Raw genomic sequence first — 20,055 nt, forward strand, 5'->3', positions numbered from 1 at the left:
TCACTACCCTCATAGTTAAAATCTCATCTGAGCTGTAGATTTTTCCTAATTTCACCTAATTTTACCAATAATTGAGTTATCAGTTTGAGTGTTAGGCTCGTTGAACGTTTACTACGTCATCGTGATGCGCCCGAGCAAAGTCTGATAGCAAATTGAAAACTAATTTTGATGTTGTGATATTGCAAATTTTGATAACTCAGGTTGATGTCGTTTTGGTCGTTTTAACGGTTAAAACATCAAAAATGAGAGCAGAAAAATGTTCCTGTGACAGCAAATTGAAAACCATTCCTGCTATCGATGATAGCAAATTGATAACTGTTTTTGTTATCAGCGCAAGAAAAATGAAAAAGCGTTAAATGTAGAGTATTTCGGTTGATATCAAACCCTAATTGCAATAATACAATTGCTCTAATGATATATCCCTGGAATTACTTCACATAGTTTACTTAAAGATTTAAAAACTACTGTAACACTAAATATTTACATTAATTCAAAATGACAGCAAACCGAAAGCAAAATTAGAAATCAAATTAAGTAAAGATAAAAAGATATCAGAATGTGATATCAATTTGTGGCTGAATATAAATCATGTTTTCGATTTGCTGTTATTTTGTTGTTGGACTCTGCTCAGGTAGCTTAACATCTTAGGAGGGTTAAAAAATATGGTTCAATTTTCCGGGCTTTCATGATATTAACCGCTTACACTGCGTTTGTTTGATTCAAGCAAAAACTAAACGCAGTATACTGTTTTAGCGCAAAGTAAACGTGATAACGATTTCATTATACCAAGGAACTGCTAAATTGACATATCAGGTATGCATTTTGCATTAGCGAAGCAAGTTTCACCGAAAAGTACCTATGTTTTTTATCAAAACAAAAGTACATATGTAACTCAGGCAATTGACATCGGTATCGACAACGCTTATGATATTGGTGTAAATTGACAACTCTCATGCACTCCAAATCTATTTGAGCGCATAGTGAATGGCGACTAGACATTGGTTTTGTTTTTGAATATTTTGAGTTTTAGAATAATCCGTTGATGTTTCAGCAACCAACCATGTTTCGACCTTTTTCATCTAACAGCAGATTCTTCAACCTATTGTTATCAAGTATGTTAGTTGTTGTTTCGGAGCGTCTAAATAAAATAATCATTATGATGTAAATTTACACATTTTAAACATTATTTTGTACCGACTTTGTGAGCCCTTTAAGCCGAATGCCCTCTTCGATTAACTGTAATCGATTTCTGTACCGTTTAATTCCGCCATTCAATGCTTATCATTTAGCAGATATGTGTATCTCTCAAAGGGTCAGCACAAAGCCTGTATCCACCATAATCGTGACACCGAAGTAAGGCTGTAACTCTGCAATGGATACATATATTAGAACTGCTCGCATTTTGCCTTTAAACATCTTCATTTCACCTGAAAAAAATCTTGTACAGAGGGTTGCCAAAACGTTTGGGTAGGCAACATTTTCATCTCTCACAAAATAGTTCAACATGCTATAACTATTTATAGAGTGCTGTTACCGAACGGTAACTTGGTTTTGTTTATGGTGGGGGTGTAGGGATATACATAATTGTCTAGCTAGCTTAACGGTCACTTCAAATGAGTGGGTGACAATCGTGTCGACCTAATGCCGCATGTGCAGGTGTAAGCAGTAGTGAATTTAGAAAGCCGCCTGAAGGGGGTGGCAATGTGGGCGGAAATGCTGAGAGAGAGAAATATTAGGAGAGAAGATCGTTTGACGTTTCTGGCCGATGAATGATCGTGGAGAAAAATCGGGGAGTCACCGAGAGATCGCGCGGGAAGACAGATGTGTGTTACCACGAAACGGAGACCGGTTCGGGGACTCGAGACAGTGCTTGTGACAAGTTTTGACGGTGCATGTGTGCAAGTGACTGGGTTGCGCGCCGAAACCGGGAATGTGTCAAAACCTTGGTCGACCAAAAGGGACCGAGCCAGGACAGTAACACGTGGGACGGGATCGCCCAAAACCCCCCAACCCCCCGCCCCCCCCCCCGGAGCATTGTCGATTGTTAAAGAAGACTTTACTGGAAAAAGGCTAATCTCCAGTCCACTATTTCTATCCTGCCCGGACAAAACCCAGTGAGCACGGTATCAGGTGCACCTCACACTACACCTACCGTCGTCCGAAGCCTGTGGACAATTCGTCCCGGTACTTACTCCGGGCTCTCTGCTTACCGTTTGTGAAGTTCCGCCCAATCTCGCGGTGAAACGAGTGGCGCTCGACTGCCACAGGTGACCTTCGACGTTCGGTCGGCCTTATTGCGCTCTCAGCAACACTCCAAGTATCACCGAATCTGTGAATCCTCCAAACAGCGCTGCCATCGGCATTCCGCCGCTGGTCACACCGAACCCCCCCTGAAGTGCAGAGTAAGGGGGCGATACCAATTGGATTCCTCTCCGCTTTCAGTTACCGCATCACGATCGTCCAGGCGTCCCGTATTTCGACAGGACGAACGCCGACAACAATACCACCACGAACACCACCATTTGTACAAACCGATCAATAGATACAACGTTTAAAAGGTAATTTTTTACTCTTTCCTTTAGGACCACCCCACCGAAAGCTCCCCCATCGGAAACGCCCTGGGACCCGGGAGTCAGAAGAGGCCTTGAGTGCCCACCCCGGAAGCGGCCGCTGGCTCTAGACCAGCCGCTTGGGGCTTTGACCCGTCCCCGTCTGGGACGGCGCATGGAACTCCCGGGGTCAAATTTTGTTTCAGTGCATCAAAAATTCTCAAATTTTGACTGTTTATCAGCCTATTATATGTGCCTCATTGATGCAAACTTGAGCTCGATTGGTGGCTCTACCCCATTTGGCATAACGGCGTTTGGCATAATGCGATTTGGCATAATGCCGTTTGGCATAACATGAAGAACAGCCTTCTTGATAAGAATGTGCATAATATTTGTTATGCCAAATGGCCATTATGCCAATTGGCCGTTATGCCAAATGGCTTTTATGCCAAGTGGGGTAACTTTTTGCGTGACGTAATTTATGGACGTTCCCAGATAGGCTTGAGGTGAGCGGAACTAAAAGGTACAAAAATTGATTACGCGCAATTCAATATTTAAAAATTATTATAAAGAAATAACGAGAAAGAGATTTTTGATTTCAATGATGTTAGCTCCTTATTTTTAAGTAGGTAACTTTTCCGTTATTTTCTTACTCACTCTCCTAAACAAACACGAGAAAGAGAAGGATGGAAGAGGCGGCATTTGACTCCCCTTCATCCTGTACTTTTTTCGTGGTAGTCAATGAGAATAAGCTGTCTACGCATGTGCTTAAGGTTATATTAAATTTTAAATATGAAACAAACCAACGATAGTATACGTTCCTACAAGCTGTCACCAGCTATGGGGTTAGTAAAAGCAGTATGGATATTATGGGTCAGAAGAAAAAAAACATTGCAGACTCATAGATGACTTGCCAATTGGAGGATTTTCCGTCATTAGGAAGTTTATGGAACAACAAGGGAACTAAATACACATCTACAGCGACCCGTCATGTTATGGCAGAGTGAGTAACATTGACAGCCACTTTCCGCATCATTAGTAATTTTGACCAGAGTCCTCAGACGCTTGAACGATAGAAATGATAGAAAATTACTGATTACCTCCTTGGATTTGTTAAGAAAATTGTTGAACCGTCGGATAATTGATGTCACTATACTATTCAGAAACAACGCGCCAGGTCTTTTCGCAGAGAAATACTTTTTCAATGGGTTCATAACAATAGTACAAATCGTAAATGACGATGCCTCAGTCTTTTGCGTTACTGTGTTTATACCGTCTAACTTCAGTCCTAAGATTCGTTCAACGGACTTATTGATGTGCTGTATAGTTTAATTGAAAGAAAAGAACAAACAAAAGAAACATAACAATTACCAACATTTTTTTATTTTTTTATTAAAAGAACAAAATTATAAAAACTATATTGAAATATGTATGTATATAAAATATTTACAACATTAGAAGGCCCAATGCCTAATTAGAAAGTCATAACAAAAATGTAACTTAAATATATCAACAATTGATGATAGTTATATCGACAATGGTTATTTTTAGAAATATTTGATGGTATTCGTCTGGCGTTTAACTATACTAAAATTATAACAAGGTCAGTAAGAAATATAGATGTACACTAGGGCAGTTCAGAATTCAAAAATGTTAAAAATTCAAAGCTCCCATATGTATATTACAATCCTTGGTGCAAAACTAGACTGCCATGAATCGCAAGTCAGTTCCATATGTAAAAAGTAGGCATTGAGAAAATGGCCTCTGAAATTTTCAAATTACACAAGTTTACAAAATAAAACGAAAGTCGTGAACTTCAGTCAACGACCAAAATTTTTGAAGCACAATTTAGCGCTGATATCGAAACCGACCTTCAAAAAATTTCAAGTAGAACAGTTTTTGAGTTTCAGCTCAATATCAAGCTTTACAACTTTTCAAAATATGCAATTTACTTAAATTCAAATATACTGCATTTTGTTCAACCAATTTTAAATCTTATTCCATAAATTAAAAGCTGAATACAATACCATTCGATCATCTGAATACAGGTTTTGCGCCAGACTGATGAAATTCAAGATATTGGCGAGTTTTAGGGACAATCTCCTTATATTTTAGCAAAATTCCCAAAATTTTTCGAAGAAATGTATTTTTTTTCTATAAGAAAAAAACAATTTAAAAATTCTTTCTCGACGTTTATTTGGCATATCATATGTAGGCGAGTTACAGTAAAAATTTCAGCTCAATCGGAGCATTGATTACGGAGAATGAGATGTTTGAAGTGAGCGACTTTGCTTAAAAATAGAACAAAAATCGATTTCAAATCATCCACCTTGTATGGAAAGTCGAAAAAATTTCCGCTCTACTGTAATTTTTTTCTTTCGCGTTTTCGAACTCAGGGCATGATTCTACACTAAAAATGATCATCAGCTTACCGAGTTCAAAAATGCTGTAAACTAGTGTTAGATTTCTATGTGAAACTTTAAAAATTCGCCATGAATTGAAAACTTCTGCGATCATCATGAAACTTTCACACATTGTATCAAATGTGAAAACGTAACAGTGAAAAATATAAAACTGGCTAAAATAGTGTCAGGTTTTGTACTGGAGGGTGCACAAGTTCGTAATGGGACTGACTTGCGATTACATTTCATTATGGGACAATCTGACTTGGTGTTGTTTTTCAATTTTACTGAACAAACTATATATTATTTTGCACGCAGCTGAAAGATCATCCGAAGAAAGCTCGAAAACGGCCATTATTTCATTTTTGCCCAAAATGCAGATGGGACTGACTTGCTATTCACGGCAGTGAAATTTTCAAATTTTCAACCATTTCGGCGGTCTTCGGCAACATTCATCATTGAGAACTGAAAAATTGGATTTGACTTTGAGCCTATAACTTTATCCATGTGTAGATACTTCACGACGCGGAGAACCTTTTTTGAAAATTCTCCATAGTAATTCCCATATAAACCTAAGGACTGTATCGGAAATTAACTATAAACGTTCACAATTGCCTGAAAAATAATCTGTTGGAAATAATCATAACTTTATTTTTGGAGATACTATGTAAATCTCTTAAATAAACAATGGCAGTACTGATTTTCAAAAATAATCATTTAACATGGACTTTTATCTTAAAGATTGCACATATGTTTTTAAAATTTTGGACACCTCCTTAAAATTTAAAATTTAAAACTGTTGGAAAATATTCAATTATTTATCTTATTTTTGCGCAAATATATTGTTTTCTTGAATGCTCATGATATAGGCAAATTATTTTCATCAAGAAAAATTCCCTCCGCAGTTTAGGGCAATTCTTAAAAATGAAAAAAAGGCCATTTTTCGGGGAGCTCTTTTTTATGCGTCTTCAAAGAACAATTACGCAAATAAAAAATACATAAAGTTGAAAATTTGCATTTTTTTCAATAGAACGGAATTTTACAACGTCTAAAGATATTTAAAATAAAGCGTCAAAGTTCGACCAAAAAGTAGGTGTTTTTTGGGTTTAACCTTATTTTTAATGTTGTAGGTTTTTCTATCCAAAATAAGAATTTTAAAAGTCGGTTTTGAGTGATCTGTTATGTGTACATAACTGCTAGTAATAATCATTATTTTCCAGATTTTTCACCGTACAAATTTTTTTCGCTACAAATGTTTGAAACGTTAAAAAAATTAAAAAAAAAAATGCAGTTTGTACAGATTGTTATTTTGTGTGGTATACTCATAGAACCATATTTTCAATAATACTAAACATTTTCCAAATTTCTTCAAGCTGTTCTAAACTTTACTATATTCTGAAGATTTCATAGAAGAACCGAAATGAAAAGACAAACCGTGCGTCAAGATAGAGCATTTTGAATGTTTATAGTTAATTTCCGATACAGTCCACCATTAACCACCATTAACCGTTATGTGTCCGACAAACTTTTTGCATTTTTCTACACCGTGCTTTTTAAATGGGCACTGGGTACCCGGGTACCCTGTCGGCCACATAAGGGTTAACCTTCGCGTACCCAACGTCAATTTTGGATGATTTTCGAATCTGGAATCAGCTATCAAAAATGCATTTCCCAACCGATTTTTTTGAAGTCAATTGCATTCGATCCAGATTTGTCCACATTTTCAAGGACCACCATACGGGACCGGTTCCCCCTTCCGCTCGGGAGTTATTCCAGATTCCGTTGGGGTCATGACCGGTCGGAAAATGACACATGAATGAGTAAAATCTGCATCTATTGTTATTTTGGAAATTTGCACATATTATACGCCAGGAATACAGAAACTATATAACTGCAAGGAACCATTGACTTGAAATGAGGCAATCAAGCAGTCTCGTGAACCGGATATGTCCAGGGTGCCCCCAGGGTAGTGGCCAAAGTGGCCATTCTAGCAACATTGTCAGAATCAATCGTGCGGCACATCAAACTTCATGATTTGTCGAAACATGAAGGAAAATAGTCCCTCCAGGCTCCCAAGACCCCTCGAAAACGGCCTGGCCATACCCGGAATGTTCCGGGTGCCCCCAGGGATGTGACAAAAGTGTCCATTTCCACAATGTTATCAAAATCAACCGTGCGACACCTCTTACTTCATGATTCGTTGAAGCATAAAGGAAAATAGTCCTTCTAGGCCCTTATGGCCCCTTGGGACCGGTCTTGCCATACCCGGAATGTACCGGATGCCCTCAGGGAAGTGGTCATTTCTCAAACATAGTCAAAATCAACCGTGCGACACCTCTATCTTCATAATTCGTTGAAGCATAAAGGAAAATAATCCTTCTAGACCGTTATGGCCCCTTGGGACCGGTCTTGCCATACCCGGAATGTTCCGGATGCCCTCAGGGAAGTGGTCATTTCTCAAACATAGCCAAAATCAACCGTGCGGCACCTCTAACTCCATGATTCGTTGAAGCATAAAGGAAAATAGTCCTTCTAGGCCCTTATGGCCCCTTGGGACCGGTTTGGCCATACCCGGAATGTTCCGGATGCCCTCAGGGAAGTGGTCATTTCTCAAACACATTCATAATCAGCCGTGTGACACCTCAAACTTCATGATTTGTCGAAACATGAAGGATAACAGTTTTTTTAGGCTCCCATGACCCCTTAGACTGGTTCTGGCCACACTCGAGATGCTCCGGATGCCCCCAGGAAAGTGGTCAAAATTCCCTTTTCCACAACGTTGGTCAAATCAATCGTGCGGCACATCAAACTTCATGATTTATAAAAACGTGGAGGAAAATGGTCCTTCTAGGCTCTTACGACCCCTCGGGAACGAGCTGGCCATACCCGGGATGTTCCGGGTGCCCCCAGGAACGTGACAAAAGTGGAAACTTCCACAACGTCAAAATCAACCGTGTGACACCTCAAACTTCATGGTTTGTCGAAACATGAAGGATAACAGTCCTTTTAGGCTCCCATGACCCCTTAGAATGGTTCTGGCCACACCCGAAATGTTCTGAATGCCCCCAGGAAAGTGGTCATTTATACAACGTTGGTGAAATCAATCGTGCAACACCTCGAACTTCTTGATTTGTTGAACCACAAAAAAATAGTCCTTCCAGTATCTTCTCACTTCTCGGGAATGGCCTGTCCATGGTATGTTTCGGATGCCCCCAGGTATCCGCAAAGTTGTCAAAATCGAACGTGCAACACCTCTAACTTCATGATTTGTTGATACAAAGAGGAGTATAGTCCTTCTAGGCCATTATGGACCCTTGGGATCGGTCTGGCCACACCTGGAATGTACCGGATGGCCCCAGTGATGGGGTGATTTCGCAAATGTTGACAAAATCAGCCGTGCGATACATCAAACTTCATAATTCGTCGAAACATGAAGGATGACAGTCCTTTTAGGCTCCCATGACCCCCTTAGAATGGTCCTGGAATGAACACACCCGAAATGTTCCGGATGCCCCCAGGAAAGTGGTCAATATTGCCATTTCCACAACGTTGATCAATCGTGCGACATCTCAAACGCCATGATTTATCGAAACATGAAGGAAAATAGCCATTCTAGGTTCCCAAGGCCCCTTGGAAACAACTTCGCCACACCGGATATGTCCCAGAAGTCCTCCGGGAGGCTGTTATTATTATTATTAATATTTATTAAAGACACTTTACCACTTATGTGGCATTCGTGTCTGGCGAGAGGCTGTGGAAACCAATAGTGTGATATCTTGAACTTAACGATTTGTCAAAGCATAAAAGAAAATAGTGAGTCTTGATCCTTTGATTGTTAGAAATGCCCAGTGTGCCCCGTGAGGAAATGGCTGAGGATAGAATTACCCTAGGCATTACTACTACGCTGTCGAAATCAACTATTTGAGACCAATCGGGCCTCACAGAGTTCGTTTCGGATTTACCACGGAAACTACTGTAAAGGTTCCATTACACATGACAAATATTTGGCCAAACAAGCTCGACAAAAGGCCAACACAACGTGAATCCTGATGAATGTCGGACTACAATGACAAATATTTGGCATTACGACAAACAGTCTAATGGCGCCTTAATTTTCAGGACAAGGCTGAAAAATCGACGCCAAAGCCGAATGTGAATCTGCTTTATAATAAGTTGAAAGGTGGTGTCGCATGTAAACGCAGAACAGACAGGTGAATCATTGACATTTGCAGCCACCATGCATATTTTCTGCTCACATCAGCAACCCTAGTTACTACCGCAACGATAAAACCAGAAAACGTAAATTTCTGGACTAGCTTGCAAAGGAGTTGGCCCTTGAACACGCAAAACAAAGACAAAAAGCGTTCGGTTTGTCAAGTAATGTATACGAAAAAAATTTCCAATATCTGAAAAGTTATGAGGAAATATATGGTAACTATCTTCCGTTGACAAGGACTTGTTTTGTGGGATCGAGTAAGGGTAACTAATCCAATTGTTGTATAGCGCATTTAGTTCAGCACTAGACTATCACACTAGTTTTCACGAGTGCGAAAATGCAAATAAAAGTACGCGATTGTATCAAATCAACTCGGTGTCTTCAGAGCACTTATTCAGCATAGATCGTAGAAATAGTGCGCCGAAGACATCAAATTGATTTGATGCAATCGTGCATTTCTATTTATGTTTTCGCACTTATGAAAACTAAGAGCACAGTCCAGTGGTGGTATAAGTGTTGAAACATTGCATGCAAAACCCATTCTAATACTGCAAATTTGATGTTGAGCCTACTTTATAAGGGTTTACAAGAGAGGGTTTTGCATTCTGATTTTAGATTCGTATCCGATGTTGTTTTTCTGATGCCGATCCAAGGATGTGACAATTCACACTAAATGTTCCCCATGTTTCAAGGCTATTTGTAGAGAACATGGAACAAGCAGATGTATGCAAATATTTTGTAGCAAATGCTGGGCTAGCGAAGAAAAATGCACATGCAAACGGTTGAAAAATAAAAATTTCAAAGTTTAACAATTAACGTTATTTATAAAGTTATTTAATTTACCCTGCATCCTGAATAATATACCCAAAGTTGGGACCATGTGAGTTCAAATACAACATTCTATTCATGTCTCAAAAATCCGTGCCAGCTCGTTCCCGAGGGGTAATAAGAGCCTAGAAGGACCATTTTCCTCCACGTTTTTATAAATCATGAAGTTTGAGGTGCCACACGATTGATTTGACCAACGTTGTGGAAAAGGCAATTTTGACCACTTTCCTGGGGGCATCCGGAGCATCTCGAGTGTGGCCAGAACCAGTCTAAGGGGTCATGGGAGCCTAAAAGAACTGTTATCCTTCATGTTTCGACAAATCATGAAGTTCGAGTTATCACACGGCTGATTTTGAATATGTTTGAGAAATGACCACTTCCCTGGGGACATCCGGAACATTCCGGGTATGGCCAGACTGGTCTCAAGGGGCCATAAGGGCATAAAAGGACTATTTTCCTTTATGTTTCAACGAATCATGGAGTTAGAGGTGCCGCACGGTTGATTTTGACTATGTTAGAGAAATGACCACTTCCCTGAGGGCATCCGGAACATTCCGGGTATGGCAAGACCGGTCCCAAGGGGCCATAACGGTCTAGAAGGATTATTTTCCTTTATGCTTCAACGAATCATGAAGATAGAGGTGTCGCACGGTTGATTTTGACTATGTTTGAGAAATGATCAATTCCCTGGGGGCACCCGGAACATTCCGGGTATGGCCAGGCCGTTTTCGAGGGGTCTTGGGAGCCTGGAGGGACTATTTTCCTTCATGTTTCGACAAATCATGAAGTTTGATGTGCCGCACGATTGATTCTGACAATGTTGCTAGAATGGCCACTTTGGCCACTACCCTGGGGGCACCCTGGACATATCCGGTTCACGAGACTGCTTGATTGCCTCATTTCAAGTCAATGGTTCCTTACAGTTATATAGTTTCTGTATTCCTGGCGTATAATATGTGCAAATTTCCAAAATAACAATAGATGCAGAGTAAAATGCATTCATGTGTCATTTCAAATTTTGAACACGAACTCGCACAACACTAAAGTTTTGGAAATATACGGGATCAAAATTTTCATGGGTCACTGGGTCAAGTCGCGCACAAAAAATGCCAAGAACGATTTGCACCCCCATAACTTTCTTCTTAACGAAGTTTTTCAATGGGAGTTTACACATTCCGTTGCCTAACAATAGTTGATGTTGCTACAGGTTCGAATTTGAGATTTTCCAATAGGCTTTTTTTGAGTTCTTGAGATATTCAACATTTCTGAACCATCCAAGTCTTCATTTGCGTTTGTTGTTTTCAATTGAAATTAAACACGAGATATTATTCCCTTATTGACCCCATAGGTCATCGGGGACATCATTAGAACATGTGTTGCCCTTGTAGTACTATTAATATTTCCTGAATATCTCAATGGGTTGTCCGAATCCGTCCTTACAAAACATAAACACTCGAAATAATCACCAAGGATTATTTTCAATTATTTTTATCACTTTTATTTACACCAATACTTGAACATCTGTATAATGTTTGTTATATCAACGAAAAGTAAATTTTCGACGATCTGATTGAAGTCATGCCTTGACTACAGAGAACCGAAGATAGACTACAATTAGATCTATTTGCATGCGGAAAACAACGGTTAGCTCCAGAAACCAATACCACATCGAACAGGAGTAAGTAAAAGTCTCGACCAGATTCCTGAGTACCCGGGATGGCCTGGCTGAAGCCAGACCTTGAGTTCATTGAGCTGCAAATAAACTGTAATCACATGTTTTACCTATGTGGAACCTCTGTGCACTACATAAATTCATATTCTATCATGTGTCAATGAGAAGGTCTCGCACAAATATTCCTAGGAAAATTTGATGAGCTAAGCGAAGTCATGCCTTGACTTCAGAGAACCATACACGGACAACAGTGAGAGTTTTTGCATGCGGGAAACAATGGTTAGCTCCAGAAACCAATACTACATCGAACAGGAGTAAGTAAAATACTTGACTAGATTCCTGAGTACCCAACCCAACGGAAGGTGTAAACCCGCATTGAAAAACTTCGTTAAGAAGAAAGTTATGGGGGTGCAAATCGTACTTGGCCCTTTTTTTGCCCGACTTGACCCAGTGACCCACCGGCCTCACTCCGTCCAGAAGTCCAAAAAAATTTGATCCCATATATTTCCAAAACTTTAGTGTTGTGCGAGTTTGTGTTCAAAATTTGGTTGAATTCTGTTAAGAAATGGGCTGTTGGCGATTTTTTGAACTTTTATTTTTTACCTGGGATCAAACGGGTTAAATCACCACCGAAATGGCTGAAACTTTGACAGGACTCTAATTTTGCACCAAGGATTGTAGTAAACATATGGGAGCTTTGAATTTTTAACATGTTTGAAGTCTGAACTGCCCTAATGTACACTCCCGATCAAAACGTTGCGGTCACCCCCTCTAAAACATGTCATTTTTTAAGCCCATGTTTTCGCAAATTTACGTCCGATTTCAAAAATCTAGATCTGATACAAACGATAATAAGTGGAAAAAAGCTTTGAACATGTGGAGCGGACCTGGTGTGAGTCGGTCACACAATAAGAAAGGGCGAAGACGGAATCTGCAAGCAAGTGCAGGATTGATATCCGGAAGAACATCGCTGCATAGGAAGGCCCAGAGGCTCGTGGTGACGAAATCAAGGTAGTTGGAAGGTATCAGACCTGGGCCCAGGTTTAGGCCAAAGCGAGCAGCCGCCCAGGATGGAGATCTTTTTCGTTGGCCCCATGTACCCCCAGGGGGGGGGCTCAGCATGCATGAGTGAGTAAGTTGTTTGGTTAAATGCATTTCATACTAATTTATTAAACTATATGCTGTGAAAATTTGACATGATTTGGTTTGAGATTTATCGGGATCGCCTAAAAGATCCAGGACTTCAGTCAACAAATGAGTCGTTAAACATTAATGCAATGTACTGTAAATCTAAATTACTTATAGCTATTTTGTCCAGATACAATTTTGAAAAAGATATACTGGAAATAAACTGTTTTTGATTCCGGGAATAGGGAAACAAGTCTCCCCTGGAATCAAGTCTCACCGTGGATCAAGTCTGCTCAAACCCCCTGCCCCTACATAAAGGTGGCCCACACTTATATGAAAAACAAAAATTTTGAAAATGCCAAGTCTTACCTCCTAAATCAGTTGTTTTGAGCTCCCAGAAGCTACGTTCAAAATTTGAGCAAAATCGATAACGCCTAAGGGGGCGCTCAACAAGCTTGAAGTTTGTATGGGAAATCTTGAACAAATGAAGAAATACTAAGATTCTGAATTTTGCCGCTAGGTGGCACTATAAGCGTTGAGTGTTAAAACCCTTTGGTATTTTTGTAGATGACTATATGCCAAACAACTTTGTCGAAGACCACAAAGTGATCCAACGTCTGTGACGAAAGTTATACCCTAGGTAAAGTGAAGTGAAACATTTTTGATATTTTTTCAGTACATGTAAAGGAATAACATCAATAACAAAATCTCAATACTTTGCCTCACTTTGCTAAGGTATAACTTTTTTCACACACGTTGGAACACTTTGCGGTCTTCGACAAAGTTGTTTGGTATATAGTCACCTACAAAAAAAATACCAAAGGATTTGAATGTTGAACGCTTATAGCGCCACCTAGCGGCAATATTCGAAAACTTAAGATTTCTGCATACATTTGGTCAAGATTTCCCATACAAACTTCATGGTTGTTGAGCGCTCCCTTAGGCTTTATTGATTTTGCTCAAGTTTTAAACGTAGCTTCTGGGAGTCCAAAATAACTGAGGAGGTAAGACATGACATTTTTCAAATTTTTTGTTTTTCATATAAGTGTGGGCCATCCTACCCTGCATGTTGCCGATCAAAGGAAGTGATACCAAATATTTAGTGGAGATTTGGATGGAGCGTGTTGAATGTACTCGATGTAACCATTTTAACTATGTAGATCGAAACCTTATAGAAAAAGTGTTGACCAAGGTTAATCCATACTGAGTGAAATATCAGATACTCCATCTGTACCAAAGCAATACCCCCACCATTTGTATGACATCATTCCCACCCCCCTCAAATTTCTGTGATGGAAAGAAGAGTGTCAAATACGCATCATCAGCACAGAAACCAGCGGAAAATAGTCCAAACGGCAGCACTCTTGCGATGCGATGAGCAAAGAGAAAGAGGCAGCATTCCGGAGCTAGAAAACACGTGCTTAAAATCAAACGGTCGTTACATACATACTTTTTGTAGATCAGTCGCTTGATTTTCTGCTTCCACACGAACAGCATGAATATCAGGAAGCCCTGGATGCAGTTGCACACGTCCGAGATGTAGAAGATCCAGGCGACGTTATTCACAGCCCACGAGATCACCTCCAGCGACCAGGTCACGCCCATCACGATGAACAACCGCAGGTACAGGCCGAACCTAAAACGATTGGAAACCCTATGGTTAGATTAGTGCGAAAATGTCATCACAATTATAGCCGACAAGCTGCGAAATAAACTGCAAACATGAAGGGGAATAAATGTGTACAAACATACTGTATGTAGGCGGTACAATTGCTCACGTAGATGGATGGTGACGATTGAGTGCAAATAAAACTGTGACATGTAAAAGTGATTACATATTTGAACGAGTGGAGTTGGGTGCACCTATGCTCCAAGGACAATGAAAGTGGCGATAAAATCGTACAAATGCCAATTGGCGTCTGTGTTCGGTTTGTAGAGTGGCTTTTTATTTCCTTGAACTCGGTTCGTATTAACGATAATCAAAGGGCGCATCTGGTGATAAGTGTCCAATTATACTGATAGCTCTGTATTTGCTTATCGATTTATTCTTTGTAACGGGGAAGTGGAACCGGAACAGTGAGGTATACCACTAAAATATTTGCTCAACCTAGAGTCAAGCTTGCAAATGTGCGGGGACCACTGTTGTAACCATTCAGTTAAAAAAAAACTATTTCATGGCGGTTTTTTGTCCGTTCAATTTAATCAACTACGATAATGAGTCATGGTCTATCCCTACTGCTCATTTCATCAAGTGAACTATACACGTTAACATACTTTCCTTCATTTCATATTTATGCAAATGATAATGCCTCGCCCACATTGCGCCGTCCTTTTAATAATTTCCTCCCCTAACAAAGTGACACAATTTTCCACGCCACTGGGCAACTGGAATTTTCTAGATTAGGTATTTCAATCTGTAGCCCAACTCCCCCATCATCGACCGGTTCACACCTACCTATCACGATCGTTGTCCAGCTTGGAATGACGCTTGGAATCTCCCCGTCGCACCATTGAGGTTTCCCGCTGAATTTTAATGATTCGCACCGCGGTTATCACGAAGAAGAACATATTGGCAAACACCAACAGCAACAGCGGCAGATACATGTAGAAAAATTCCACATATTTGTTCTCTGAAATAGAAATTTAGGCATTTATTAATGGGAAATATGTCGCTCTAGCTCCCAGCGCCGCAGGAGGAACGTGTGGTTCATTACCGATGATGAAGCACCTGGTGACACCGATTTGGGGCCTGTAGTTCGGTGGGATTAGCTCCGTATGGTCGAAGATCAGCGATATCGTAATCAGCAACAACGGACAGCCCCATGCGTAAAGGGAATATAAAGCGAACTTTTTTCGCTCGGTGCTTTTGGCTCCTCGGACTCCCCTGTGAAGGAACGATAATTCTGTTTATATGTAAATGGATTTCACGTATCTAGATGTAAATTTTTTATTTTGTTCTTTAGCCGAAGCCAAAGGTTCTTTGATTCAGTTGATAATTGGAAATTTCTGAGCAGTCTAAAAAACACGGGAAGAAAATTTCAACAAACTTGAGATCTCGTATTAAAATTTCGCATGTAAAATATATGGTAGTACTTCTGAATCATTACTGAAGTCTGAGTCCGTTTAGAATTTCACTGAAAGAGAATTACAAAATGTTTCTAACAAATACCGAGAAAGCACACAAATTTGCCAAACACATAGATGAAACATGTGCATAACGTCAGTACATATGTATCTCATTAGTCCAATCAAGCAATAAAGCATTAGGTTGCTCGGGAATTCAAGAGCATTCTTAATCATGGAAATATTTTCCACGAATTGCACTGATTTGGATAAACGATCTTTTATCAAATTGTTTGAGAATGTGAAATCTACAGACGATGACTAAATTTTCAATACTCTCGTCAAAATATTGTCATAAATTTGTTTATCGGTAATATAATGGCTAATTCAAAAAGGAGTGCAACGAGTGGCGAACGAGAAGAATTCCCACATGAGAGGGTTTGCTAGTGGCCAGTATCCAGCTCATCGAAGAGCGGTGAATGGTGGTAAGAGAGTGTGTTTGCTGAAGCGTAAGAAAACATGGATCGGAACGATACAAGGAGGTTTTATGCAGCCGTCAATGGTGTGCGACAAAAGAGTGCGCCAGTAACCGAAAATAAATACCACTATAACGGCTGCAAAGCAAATAATATCTAGATTAGCTTTACATTGTTTCCCTTCATGGGACTCTTGTCCATTCGTCATAAAGCCCATTCGACCTTTTGTCTATCGACCTTTTATCCTCGACCTTCTATCCTTCGACCAAAACTCCTAAGCCTCCCGTCCTTTATCCCTGCAGATTTCGGTTCAGAACACGTAGCCTTTGAGCATCTGGTACAACTTCCGAGATTCTTGAGAACGGCTCAGCAAAGCTATTTCCTTGCACTCCGCTTCTCCCAGGTGTACCAAAAGCGTATCTACACTCCTCGTCTAGTCAAACGTGGGGTAATAACAGCAAAGTATAATAAAATAAAATGAGTAAGAAATCAGCGCGGTCGTCCCAGTGTTGGTTGGGACGATAAACAGAACTGGCTCGATGGCCCTCCGGCGAGACCGGAGTGCTGGCGTAGGCTTAACAAGCAACCCGTGAAAATCCCCATTGCGAAAAAAATAGGAGAAAATACGACTCGATACAATTGGCAAAGACCCACACGACGAAAAAGGACTACGATTGGAAACTTGGAACATGGAACTGCAAGTCAATTGGTTTCACAGGATGTGACAGGATAATCTACGACCTTCTACGACGAATTACATCCCCGCAATTTCAACATCATGGCGGTGAAGGAACTTTGTTGGATTGCACAGAAAGTGTGGAAAAGCAGGCATCGAGCGGCAACCTTTTGCCAAAGCTGTGGCACCACCAATGAACTGGGAACAGGATTTATAGTGTTGGGCAAGATGCGACAACGTGTGATCGGGTGGCAGCCGGTCAACGCAAGGATGTGCATGTTAAGAGTTAAGGGCCGTTTCTTCAACTACAGCATCATCAACGTCCACTGCCCACATGAAGGGAGACCCGATGACGAGAAAGAAGCGTTCTACGCGCAGTTACAGCAAACATATGATGGTTGCTCGCCGCGTGACGTGAAAATCGTTGTCGGCGACATGAACGCGCAAGTAGGAAGGGAGGAAATGTCTCTCTCTCTCTCTCTCTTCTTGGCGTAACGTCCTCATTGGGACAAAGCCTACTTCTCAGCTATTCTATGAGCACTTCCACAGTTATTAACTGAGAGCTTCCTCTGCCAATGACCATTTTGCATGCGTATATCGTGTGGCAGGCACGAAGATACTCTATGCCCAAGGAAGTCAAGGAAATTTCCTTTACGAAAAGATCCTGGACCGACCGGGAATCGAACCCGTCACCCTCAGCATGGTCATGCTGAATACCCGTGCGTTTACCGCCTCGGCTATATGGGAGGAAATGTACAGACCGGTAATCGGGCGAAACAGCCTGCACGCCGCATCGAATAATAACGGCCAGCGATGCGTTATCTTTGCAGCCTCCCGTAGTATGGTAGTCCGAAGAACTTTCTTCCCCCGCATAGATATCCACAAAACCACTTGGAGATCACCCGACTATCAAACAGAAAACCGAATCAACCACGTTCTAATCGAAGGTAAATTCTTCTCGGATATAACCAATGTCCGCATATACCGCAGTGCGAATATAGATTTGGATCACTACCTAGGCAGCATCTATTTATTACGTAACGCAAAAATAGACATTTTTTGACCACCCCCCGTAACGCTTTTTTGTATGATAATCCTGAAATTTTTGTATGGACCGTAACGCTTGGCCACACTCCCCCCTCCCCCTAGAGCGTTACGCCCTAGACGCTTTGTACAATGTACATGCGCTCAAAAGTTTTGACAGTTATTATCACGCGTCGAAGTCGAACGCCGCGCCTCAACATCGAGCAGTAGCGTAACGTAGAAGTGGATTAAGACTACGCGCAGCAGCTAGCAGTAGTGGCCGGCCGTACCAACGGAAGAGCTATACTTGAAGATGGCTGGAGGGACATCCGAAACGCCATTGGCAGTACCTCGGCTGCAGCACTAGGCTTCGCGACTCCGAATCATAGAAACGACTGGTACGACTAGAAGAATACAGCATGGGCGAGAATGCTGCAACAACGCACGAGGGCGAATAAGACACGTTATAGACAGGTGCAGAACAGACAGAACTCAGTCTTTCGGAGGAAGAAGCGCCATCAGGAAGAACGATATCGCGAAATGATGGAAGACCTGTACCGCGATGAGGACACACGGAAGTTCTACGAGAAGCTGAACCGCTCGCGCAGAGGCTTTTTGCCACAACCAGAAATGTGCTGAGACAATCACGGACATCTTCTTACGAGCGAGCGTGAGGTGATCGAGAGATGGCGGCAGCATTACGATGAGCACCTCAATGGCGACGTTGTAGATACCGAAGTTGGCATGGTAACAGATCTGTGGAGTTTAGGATTTCTCTGGGAAGGAATCACCCCTCACGTGCAGCTCACACAACTTACCCAGGCTGACGTTGGTTCGCAAGTGGCAATAGTGAACGCGGTTGGGTGACGCCTGGAGTTGTTGCTACGCAAGCAGGGTTGCTAACATTGTCTGCTTGACAGTTCGCATCACATTCAAATGCGCTATATCGCCTGCTGTGATCATTCTCTTTATCACAGCTTTATTCAGTACATCTTATATCTCACATCCTTCTTCTACTCTAAAGAAGTTTTACACATTTTTAACATAAAATTGAATTTCCGTATCTCAATTTGAAGTATTTACTTACAACCATTCAACATAATTAACTGTTATATTACATCGTCACATACGTTGCAGCTGCTGCCATGACTGCCGAATACAGTTTTCATTGTGAAGTACTATTCTGACTATGCTGCCGCTACTTTGTTTTCCAAAAAGATCGATCATTATAGTACTTAATTGTAGGAATGATGTTTTCCGACGAGCAATGGTAGTTTGCACAGTGACGTCATCATTATCTCTCTCTCTCTTTTCCTCTCGTTCGGGGTCGCTCGATACAGCTGTCCTTGCTCTCAAAATAGTTTTGAGGGCAATGCTTAAAAATCATATGTGATTTTGTTGAAGTTTTGTTTGTAATGCAAGGCTCTATACTTGTAATATTTAAGAAAATTACCGCTTTGGTACTGGGTGGTTCTGAAAAAAAAATCTTGCTCTTTGAGTCTTTACTCAATCTTATACCCGAATTAATCCCATTGCTCCGTCGTTTAAATTCGAGATATCTAATAAAATACATTATATATAATCTATAAATCTATCTATAGATAAAGAGAATAAAGCATTGTCATTCATTGAAACACTAGCCACAGAGAACAAACTGCATAATCCTTCTTTTGGCTAGCCGACATTGACGACACCTTTTGATAAACGGCACGAATCAAAACTACGGGATTTTTCTATTTTTTTTTTTTTTGCGTACATTGCTAAGATTTATCGGCCACGACAAACAACACGATGTAAGCTTCCGATCCGACATTTGCACGATGCAAAACAACAGGATCTTTCTAACCTAGCTTTTCTTCAGCAGACATTGTCGGGATTCTCCCTCCACGACAAACAACATGCTGTAAGCTTCCGATCCGACATTTGCACGATGCAAAACAACGGGATCTTTCTAACCTAGCTTTTCGTCAGCGGACATTGTCGGGATTCTCCCTCCACGGAAAACAACATGCTGTAAGCTTC

General features: G+C 40.9%; 2 protein-coding genes across 4 annotated transcripts in view; one reads left to right on the forward strand and one right to left on the reverse strand.

Moving 5' to 3' along the window:
• Window positions 1-20,055, forward strand: part of LOC109403057 (tyrosine-protein kinase transmembrane receptor Ror) — a 278,655-nt gene that overhangs the window by 90,434 nt on the left and 168,166 nt on the right. The gene's annotated exons all lie outside the window — the stretch shown is intronic.
• LOC109408655 (G-protein coupled receptor Mth2) overlaps window positions 1-20,055 on the reverse strand; it is a 149,405-nt gene that overhangs the window by 9,415 nt on the left and 119,935 nt on the right. For 2 of the 3 annotated variants that reach the window (XM_019681999.3, XM_062852351.1), the window contains exons 5-7: window positions 15,510-15,679; window positions 15,251-15,425; window positions 14,246-14,431 (exon numbers count right to left, since the gene is read on the reverse strand). In XM_019681999.3, coding sequence (XP_019537544.3) covers window positions 14,246-14,431; window positions 15,251-15,425; window positions 15,510-15,679 — 531 coding nt within the window. Of the gene's footprint in view, window positions 1-3,649; window positions 3,869-14,245; window positions 14,432-15,250; window positions 15,426-15,509; window positions 15,680-20,055 lie in introns of all 3 variants that reach the window. The other variant, XR_009997827.1, reaches the window with a different exon arrangement.

This window comes from Aedes albopictus, chromosome 2 (genome assembly GCF_035046485.1).
Source record: "Aedes albopictus strain Foshan chromosome 2, AalbF5, whole genome shotgun sequence".
Lineage (NCBI taxonomy): Eukaryota > Metazoa > Arthropoda > Insecta > Diptera > Culicidae > Aedes > Aedes albopictus.